This window comes from Odontesthes bonariensis, chromosome 7 (genome assembly GCF_027942865.1).
Source record: "Odontesthes bonariensis isolate fOdoBon6 chromosome 7, fOdoBon6.hap1, whole genome shotgun sequence".
In the NCBI taxonomy this organism is placed as follows: domain Eukaryota; kingdom Metazoa; phylum Chordata; class Actinopteri; order Atheriniformes; family Atherinopsidae; genus Odontesthes; species Odontesthes bonariensis.
The window spans coordinates 21,757,093-21,767,483 of record NC_134512.1 but is presented as its reverse complement, the minus strand read 5'-3'; the positions used below and the strand labels follow the sequence as shown (position 1 = coordinate 21,767,483).

Here is a 10,391-nt window from a genome sequence, read left to right as displayed (position 1 = left end):
TGCAGGCAACTGAATCAGGGAGACACTTTGTTTCTTTTTCTTTTTTTTTTTTTTACACACACTGTTCTGAGTTTTTTTTTTTAATGAAAAAAAAAAGATAATAATGACATGATCTAATATGTGTTTTTCCTCAGAGGTTGAACTTCTCTAGCTCTCACACCTGGTGAGGACTTTTTAAAAAATCTGTAATCCTGATGGTTTATTTTTAATAATTCTTGATATGTAAAACCTCACAATTGAAACTAGGGCACACTGTCTTTTTTTTTTAAAGACGAAAGTAAGTGTCTCTGCACTTTAATAACTGCACAGGATGTTTCCCTTCCTTTGTTTTAAATTTCTACACTGCAGAAAACAGAGACTCAAATGATTGGAAAAAAGACATTTATTGCTACATTGTTGTGTTGACACATGCCTGCAAGCTACCTCAAACTGTACACATACTGTACACATTATATTTTCAGATTATCTTCATTATATTAAGCAAACATTGATATTCTGTAATGCTCAGAGCATAAAATGTGGCTACATCTAATGCACAAAAACTTCTTCATGTGTAAAATCATTAAGAAAAGCAAATAGAGACATTATTATGTTCGCGATATTTGTATAAAACATAACTTAAAACTTTAAAAAAAAAATGAATGTTCTATCAGAAACTCAAACAGCAACGAGCTTGTTTGACTACATCTGGAGAGCAACAGTTACACTGAGAGGAGAGATTCTGTCCACCAGGGTTTCAGTAAGCGTAATCCCATTAACAGTGCAGTGACACAAATATATTTAACAAATGTACAAACATCAGACGATGCCCACGTGTCAGAGAACATTCTTGGGGATCTGTTCATTCACAGAATGCTCAAACCCCTGTAGCACTCGCACACAACATCCCACACCCTTGTGCGCGTATACACACACACACACACATACCACAGGACAAACTAAACACGTTGTCTGAAAACACAAATATGAGAATGTCAGTCGTCTGAGCTCAGTGGAAAGCGTATGCGGGAAATAGTGATACTCTGAGAATACTCATAAACCTGTCTGGCTCTGCCAAATTTCAAACTGCAGATGAACACGTGCCACCACCAGGGTTCCTCCACTCTGGTATATTGCAACAGGAGGGTCGCCAATAAATATACAAAATATGTACAAAACATCTGCAGCTTACAATGCATTTGTCTTTTAAAAGTAAAGATCAGGCACAAAGTTGAAAGTCCATTTTGGGGAGTGAGGAGATGATTGTTTAACTGCATCACACTTTCTAATCAGGGAGGCTGAGCTCTCTGCTCCTCTCTGAATCCATGCTGGACATCCGACACAGCTGGATGCTCCTGGGATGTTCTTCACTCAATATCTGGACAACAAAGAAAAATTGTACAGGAATTAGTGGTCATATAATATGAAAATAAAATATTATTCTACGATCTACTTTCACTGTATTTTAAAAAGCAAGAGGAGACACTATGGTTGGATAGCATTAAAAGTTTGTAACAGTCTTATTTATCAAGTTTTTCTACAGGCTGACTATAATACATCATGCGTGTCTTAGTTTGGATAATCATTCAAACTGAACACTGATAAGAAATTATATGAGGTACATACTTGATTATAGACTTTAAGTTGTCAGTATCAGGCGCTCAGAGGTGGCCCATGGGGTTTGTCGGGTCTGTCAGACTGGGATGAAAAGCGAGATGCACGGACTGTGGATCGGTCATGACAGAAGACGCCTTCTCTTCTTCTCTTCTCCTCAGACACGCTGCCTTTGGGTTCAGGTTCCTCTCTGCGGGATGCAACAACAACAGCACAGTTAGCGTTTTGACTAAATGAAGAAACAGAATCATTTAAAGTAGATGATTATTATTAACAGTAACACACTTTAGAGTTTAGTGTATGTTCACCCAGATATTTTTCATTTGTGGCTAATTAAACACAGTGCAGTTCATAAACAGGCGGCTTCAGCATGTCATTTCTATGCGATTATTTCTTCTGTTTGCACCTTACTGTGCTGCCCCCATGTGGACAAAAATGTATGTATTGATGCAGGTCTAACTTCAGCAAAAATGCAAGCAAGAAACTATGATTTGCATCACTAGATATAGTATCATAATATATGTTTTATGTCGCTGTCTAGCGTGTCAGACAGGGGACGTCCCCATATCTCGCTCTGAGGATGACTGATGCACTGACCTCTGACTTGATGCTCCAGGCTGAGGATCACAGCCACGGCCTGGTGCAGGACCAGCAATTTGGTCTGCGGTTTCTCGCTCTTCAGGTGCAACTGACACATGTGACCCAGCTCCTTGAAGGCCTCGTTGATGTCCCGCACACGCAGGCGCTCTCGAGCGTTATTGGCCATCCTTCTCTCTCGCTCACGCTCAGCCTTCTGCTCTGGGCTCAGATCCTCATCCTCGTGAGTGCTGTTCAGGAGCACACGAGTAAGGTTACAGATCGATGCAGACAAAAGAAAGACTCACATTCAAGGTACACTGGATGCAAATAGAGAGAGAAAGAGAGCCGCGTTTGGTTATGCTGTGGATTTCTCTGCCCTCTGCTGGTCAACGAATCAACGTTATGTTATTAGTTCCTCTGAGATAATCTGAGATAATCTCGTGTTCTGTGAGAAGGATTGAATCAACAATAAGCTCATATAAATTGATAAATTAACAATTAGAAGATTTGTGTTTTGAAATCACTTTTAGTTGAAGCCCGCTCTTCGAGTCACATTTTCACATTCTTGTATTTTCTGCATTATTTTGTCATTTAGTTTAACTAAAAAAAAAGGATAAAAAGAGATAAAAAGAAATTTGGCCTCAATCGACCTCTAAAAGTAGAGAAACCGGGACATGCACGATAACCTGTGAGAGGTTTTAGGGCCAAGTTTGATGTCATAAACCAATTTGAGATTCTGAGTTGATTCACCTTGAATTTTGGATGCAAATAGCAGCCTTTTTTTTTTTTTTTTTTTTTGCAAAAATGATCATTTGCTCTGTTTCACATATTTTTCTTTGATATTCTGCAACTTTAACCAGAAGCAATTTTTTTTGTCTCTATATCATAGGTTGATGGTTACTTCTAACGATATTTGGCAGAATAATCAAGTCACAGTTTATATAGTTGTGGTACAGCTCCGAATACTGATGGAAATAATCGCTGTTTCACTTAAGGAGCATTAAAGTTTACAATGTATACCAAGGCAGCGGTTGTTCTTAATCTTTTTCCTTCACGTAATTAACTGCAACTTGAAGCAACATAAAGAAGAAAACAGAGGCTCATCCACCACAGGAGGAGGTTTCACAGTACTCTAAAAAGTTCAAAATTAAGAAGGAAATTCTTGTTTTAAGTGAGAAGACTTTGAAAAAAAACCTGAAATTCATGTTTATTCTGTCACATTGATGTTTCATGGATCTAGCTTTAGTCATTACAGATTATTAATCATCATTTATGATGCTCCCTGCTCCCACATTTATAACAACAGTTTCTCTTGAACAACTGAATGTTTACCTGTTTATTTCGCTGTGTTCCCTGTGTGTGTTGTGCTCACTCTCCTCATCTGATCTCGGGCTGTCCGGGCTATGACCGTGATTGTTATGCATCATCTCTTCCATTTCCCCGCTTTCCATCTTAAGCTCCAGATTACCCAGAACTCCTGTACCACCTGTACGAGGCCACATAAGAAAAGCTTTTTTTTAAAAAGGCTCAAAAGTGTGGATAGACATGTAAAACGTATGAATGTTGAGGTTTATAAATGAGGGGAATAACTCGCCTCGACCTCCTCCTCCTCCTTGTACAGACTGAAGCGTGGCCCTTTGTCTGGCTGGGTACGGGTGGCCATTTTGTGTGCGGTTCTGGAAGGCTGAGTGGTTGTTGTTCATCGTGACAGCTTCAACCTTTATGGCACACAAAGAATGAGATAAGTGTGTTAATATGTCTATGATCAAGTATTCAGCTGATGAAGATCCTCTGAATGTTGAGAGTTAACAATCTTATGGCTTACAATACAATATCCTACCAGTGACACATAAGTCACAAGACAAACATCTGCCCTGTCATTTCCAAAGTATCCCTGCGTAGATCTCTAGCTCTACAGAATTAATTTAATCTAAGACGATCTTAATCCTTCTTTTAAAACTACTATATACTCCCTAACCATACCCCTAATTCTCTTCAGGAATGATCCACTTCAATTTGATAAACTCTTTGGAAAAAATAAAAGTAGAGAATTTAAAACCCCTCCCCCAAAGGATTAGACTAACAACCCCTTTCCCCTGCATACTGGGAACTTCCACTCCAGCTGGGCTAAAATCCCCCTGGTCTGCCGAAAGGGAAACACATTGGAACGGGAGTGCACAATGCTGCCATCCCCATCTCCCCGCAGTGGAATTACAGTCTGCACATACTGTACGCTTTCCATACAAGGGTGACACATTGCAGCGCTCTCCCATTGTGCTCAGTTTCCTATTTCAAGGACAACAACCTTTACATGAGGAAAACATGCAGACATGGCTGGTGGAAAATTCTTGAAATTGAATACCAAGAGCACTCAACATGGAATTTCCATGCAGACAGCCCTGCCCCGCTTTAAATACTTCAAAGAAATGTTTGTTCACCATGGCTGGAGTGTGACAGGTGAGTGGTAAAGTGCCGGCGGAGCCCGGATGACTGTGGTGGGTTTGGTTCAGCAGGCCATGGATGTCAGTGGGTAGACCAGCTGTGGGGCCCACGGCGTGGTTCCTCAGAACATGGATGACATCATCTAGTCTGTCCAGACGGTCCTCCACCTGAGACTGAAAACATCAGGACACAATTTTTTCAAAAACACAAGCTTAAGCAACCATTCAATTAGGTAAAGACAGAATTCAGCTCATTCGAAACACTAAAGCTACATTCATGCTTCAGTTATAAAATCAGGTTTTTGTTTTTTATTAGAGCAGAGTAACAGTCTGGGATTGTTTTAAGCAATTACAAGTCTCCATGTAATCTTAATGGGCAAATTTTCAGTCTTATGCCCTTACCCTGGGCATACATTTGGATGCATATGGAGCCAGATTGTGCTTTTGTTACCAGTGCTCAGCACCTCACCACAATTTTTGGTCTGCTATACTTTTCTACTCTATAAAGAAGCTCTTTACCATTGATATGAGTGAGGACTCATAGTGTGGTGACACCGGTGCCTGAACTGAACCGCGGGGCCACATGTTCGTCCCTGAGAGGAAGAAAAGAGCAAAGAAATAGCATGAAGGGATGTGGAATTAATAAAAGACATTTCCATAATATGTTGCAGCCATGCAGCTTCAAGCTGCATGCTGTTCATCAGTTTACCTGCAGGCTCGGCCGCGTTTGGCAGCGGAGACGGAGACCTCACTGGTGTGGAGGAGCTGGAGGGGAAGCTGCTGCTGGTGTGATCGGGGGAATAAATCTGACAGAGAGAAAGAGCAGGAGAAGTGAGACCGGGGCATGGATCATTTTAAAAGCACAACTTGTCATTTCTGTGTAGGATTTTACAGCTGCTGCCACAACCCTCAGAGCTCACCCGCTCACTCATAACCTGAGCTAAACTCATCAATTCTGGTCATTTTACAAGTCTGCAGCCAATAAAAAAGTCTTGCTGCATTAGAGTAGCCCTTCTTTAATATGTATTGCCCCGTTACTGGCAGGGAAGAAGTTTTGTATTATACCTCTGGGGCTTAAACGACTTGTTTTTTACGCTTTGACCTGGCTGTGTGAACATAACAGGGCATAGAGAAGCTGCCCTAATGGGACTGAGCCGGTGAATACTTACAGATGCCAGAGCTTTTCCCAAGGTATCACCCGTCTGTGATGCTCCTGACATATTTCCATGGGTCCCTGAGCCTGAATAAAAACACATAAGGTAAAATTATTGATGAAAAGTGCTCAAATCAGAGACAAAAAAAAAAGGCTTTTTTTTCCAAGTGTCTTCACCTGTTGAGTTCTCTGAAGTGTTGACTGACGCAGTATGAGACACTGTATTGTTGCGATGAAAAGTGGACATTGGTGGAAGACTCCTGTTCATATCAGCAGCCACCACTGAATGTGGAGAGAAGTCCTGAACGGTAGGCAAACACACAGTTAAAACCACAGGTGTCAAAAAGCTCTTTAATGTCAACATCCAGGCTGGTGAAGGTAAGCTCACCAGGTGACTGTGTGTTGGCTGCAGGCTGCTGTAGCTTCCCGGCTGTGTTTGGTTGGTCGAGGTTGCTCCCAGCGCACCTTCATAGCCCTGCTGGTTCAGCCCATTTACAGCATTCCAGATGTCAGGCGAATTGCTCATCCCCTCTGAAATGAAGAACAATGTTATAGCCTGCACTGGCACAGCATCTAAAACAGCCAGTCATGAAGTCATGAAGCAGAAAAGTGGGCCCCCATGAAAACAATGGAGTGCTATCACTGAATTCCACAAACTGAGTCAAACTATACACAACATGTTTTAAGGATGCAAATTCAGAGTGTTTGGTTCTTATTTGGTATTGTGTTGTTCATTCTGGAAGTTTCACTCTCTCTCTCCATCTCTTTTGTGCATCTGAGCTGCTAGTTTTGGACCTCTTTGTGGTCACCACCTATGTTTCTCCTACCTCCTTATGAGCATTGTCAAAGGTATAATAGTTTACAAAATCACATTTAAGACAATTTACATGATGCAACTGAAAGAAAATGTAGTTATGTGCCATGTAAAACATGTTACAATTCTGAAAGATAGACGACGGCATATAACTGTTTTATAACCGAGAAAATGGGAAGTCTTTGAGCCCTTATTGTGCAATCTCTATGTTTTTTGCCGTGGACCAACATAGCTGGAATATGTTATTATTCAGTTTGGAATGAATAAACTGGACTGGGCAGTGTCATCAGCACGTGGAAATATAAGCTACATTATTCATGGCTGTAATAAACAAAGTAGTGGTCATTGAGGAGGAAGACACAACACTAAGATCAGAACTGATTTAGAAAAGGCATTTCCTAATGCAGATCAGTTTGTTATTATCATTTTTCTTAATTGAATACTGACATTTCCATCAACATTTTTCAATCTGCAGCTATGAAACGCACATTCAAAATGATGGAAACCCAACTAATCTGGCATTAAGTCAAACTGAGCAAAAATTGGCAACACACCTTTCTTTAAAAGAATTTCTTATTCTAATCTTTTTTGTCACGTTGAAGGACAGGTAGTTAATATATGAAACCATTGATACAATGATGTTTAAAACGTTTTCTTTGCAAGCATGCATTACAAACATTATAAGAAGATAAGCCAGCTGGCTAAAATATTTTTTTTAATAATGATTTTTCCCATTAAAATGCAGAATTTTCTTGAGACCAACTTCTCATATTATACCGCCAGCAGGTCGGATCTTCAGTTTGTCCAATTCTCTGATTTCATCAAACCAAACTTACTAAACACTTCAGCTCTGAGGTCTTAACTGTTGCACATTGAGAACCTTAAGCAGACACAGCAGGTGACTCGCAGATTTATGTGGTTGTTTGATGCAACGTCATTCTGACCCATTACGTTTGTGCTTGTCAAAGAGGCCGGATTACTGACTGGATGACAGGTTCAAATGAGTAAATCCTCTATGGATAGACAACAAACATTTTGGAGGGGTTTGAGCTCACCAAAGAATGTGCTTGCAAACACATTGCTGGGGGCCTTGCTTGATGGGTGTGAAGAGGAGTTCTGGTTGATGGCATCAGCGCAGGGAGGCTGCCCATAAACCTAAAAAGATAAAGAAGAAAGATATCTAAAACAGGAAACCCATTTTTTGGTATATGTGATTCACTTAAACCGTTCTGACTGATGCAAATGAGTGAATACTCTGAGTGTAAGCTGAAGCAACAGCATTATGAAAACAAAGCAGAGAGCTGATGCACACTTAGAGCTATTGCGATAATCCATAAGCTGCAGATCCATGCACCTCCTCATCCGGATTTAGGAACCATTCACCATGAGAAATCCCTGTGTTAATCATGATCAGGTTCGTTCAGCTGGCTTCATACAACTCAGTCACAATTCACCCCAAAATAGAATTTAATTAGAACCTTTCTCAGACTTGCTCTCGGAAAGAAACCAAACATAGAACCGAGTCTGGCTTTAATGATCTTTCCTTGTGAGGAACAAAATATTCTTAAAGGCAAACAAATCTAAGAAGTAAACTTGAGATGCTTCTATTGTTTTAACTGTATGGTACAATGCAGCAAACTGCTGATATGCACACAAACCACACCAACACATGCTCGCTCACTCAAACACACCAAGAGATCTGGGCTGCACCTGCAGTTCTCTCGATTGCTTTGATGTGCCCCAGGAAATGAAAATAAACCTCCCTGCACAGCATCAATGGGGTGTCAGTTACCCGGACGACAAGTTCTATAAAGCAGGCTATTAAAGACTCTCTTGAGTATGCGTGTGCATGGCTCATACATTTAAGTACACACACACACACACGCAGCCGTGACCCTGGCTGGCATGAGTCCCATGGTGATTGTGGGCTTGGCCAAACAGAGGAGCCCCTGTCGACACTGGGCCCGTCTGAGCCTCCATGGGCAGCATATGGCAGAGGATAAAGCCAATTGTCCTCCTTACCATCAGCATAGCAGGCGACCCGTTAATAATGGTCACACCCCCGCCCCAGCACGCCCTCTCTGGCCCCCTCTGGAGAGGGGCCGTCACCATGGCATCCTCTTTTAGCATAGCATTGATTTAGGAACCATCAATCATGAAATCACAAATAATAATGGACCTCTTTTTTCTGCAGTTCAAGATGCACATAAGAAGAAATTGGAATACAATAAATCAATGTTTTCTTGAGATTATAATTTTGCATAAGTAACCTTCATGACTTTATCTGTCAACAGAGAGCTTTTTTTTTTTTAATCTTTTGAAGTTTTACAAAGAGAACCAACAGCTGCATCTCCTTCCCCTTTGTAAATGCACACAGTATCAAGATGCTAGATAAGTGCAATATCAACTTACTATTCAAGACCCATGCTTTGCTTCACCATGGCCAACTCCAGCCACATGCAACCAATTTTCTGCCTCTGTGATCCACGGTGTCTGGATATGGTTAGTCTCTCAGAGATCAAAGCTGCCTTTGATAATGGTTGCAGTGGTGGAGGGACTGCTCCAACATAGCAGGGTTAAATCAAATAGAAATAGAAGCAATCTGCTTCATGTCAAGATGTTTTCAGCTGCCAGGCTTACACGGTACTCTGCAAACAGGAAGTCTCATCGTGGCAATTTTTAGAATTAGTAGATGAGTTGTTGTTTTCTTTTTCTTTTTTATCCCTAAAACTAGAAAACTAGGCAGATATCACAGTATTATCTGAATGGATTCTCAGTGTATTTGTATGGGCATGAAGAGTTTGTCATTTTTGCTGAAAGACAATTTAATTCATATGTAAACGTATTGCATTTCATTCATAAATTTCATTCATATCTGCTGCTAATGAGAAAATAAAATGTTAACTTATGATGTCACAGACTGTAACCTGCAATAATTCTTCTAAACTGCAATTTCTGATGTGCAAGAAAAAGCTTTAAATTGTGCATGCAGCTTATCAGGCACTGACTTATTTGAAACATGAAGCTCCTTCTTCCTCTTATTTTTCCACTCCTACACACAAAACATTGCTGCATTCTGTGTCAAATGTCTAGTTCAAGATAGGAAAAATTCTCACAAACTCTTAAGTGCCTCACAAAAGGAGCCAGTGACAAAGTGACAAAATGATACAAGTAAAAGCCTCCAACTTTTACACAAGTTGCACAAGTAAATGTCTCTTACTGTGAATTTGTCCATCTACTAGAGTACATATTGTTCACCCACAAACACATGAAACAAAACAGCACAACATCTGACAAGACAATGTCAGAATGCAACAGCCTTATCACCAAACCCATTGACAGTGTCATATATTCTAATGTGTGGAGAATAAAAACAGAGGAAAACAAATGTACTCACTGGTTTCATGTTGTAGCAGTACATCAATGAGTTGTTGCCTGTGCCGGACACAGGATGAGCACAGTACATAACTCTGTCTGGTTCAGTGCAAGACTCCAGGTTCACAATACAGTCCACACGCAGTTCCTCTGTCCGTGTCTCTACTCATGTGTGTATAGTCCACATGCACTCCTTTCTCCTAACCTACCCCTGCTGGTCATGCAGCTACCCGCAGACAACTTATGCAAATCAGGGCTGGACCATTTCAGGTAGCTAGAGAGGGGTGGCCAATGGATGACACTTTTGCTGTAGCACAAGCCTGAACATCAATATTATGTGCATCATTTTGAGTTTTTGGGGAGAAAATTCTCCTGTATTATAGACTATCTGGCTGTGGTTTTGACTGTTAACTACTGACTGTTGCTTTAATGTACA

The 10,391-nt window shown here is 40.7% G+C and overlaps 1 protein-coding gene across 1 annotated transcript; it reads right to left on the bottom strand.

Moving 5' to 3' along the window:
• Positions 1-391: 391 nt before the first annotated feature.
• On the bottom strand, positions 392-10,109 carry LOC142384710 (transcription factor 12-like). The gene is made up of 13 exons (XM_075471014.1): positions 9,978-10,109; positions 7,636-7,735; positions 6,155-6,297; positions 5,944-6,067; positions 5,783-5,853; positions 5,323-5,419; positions 5,133-5,206; positions 4,611-4,787; positions 3,773-3,890; positions 3,505-3,658; positions 2,191-2,420; positions 1,606-1,783; positions 392-1,357 (listed from the first exon to the last, which is right to left on the bottom strand). The coding sequence occupies exons 1-12, from the start codon at positions 10,044-10,046 to the stop codon at positions 1,641-1,643; spliced, it is 1,500 nt and encodes a 499-aa protein (XP_075327129.1). The 5' UTR covers positions 10,047-10,109; the 3' UTR covers positions 392-1,357; positions 1,606-1,640.
• Positions 10,110-10,391: the final 282 nt, after the last annotated feature.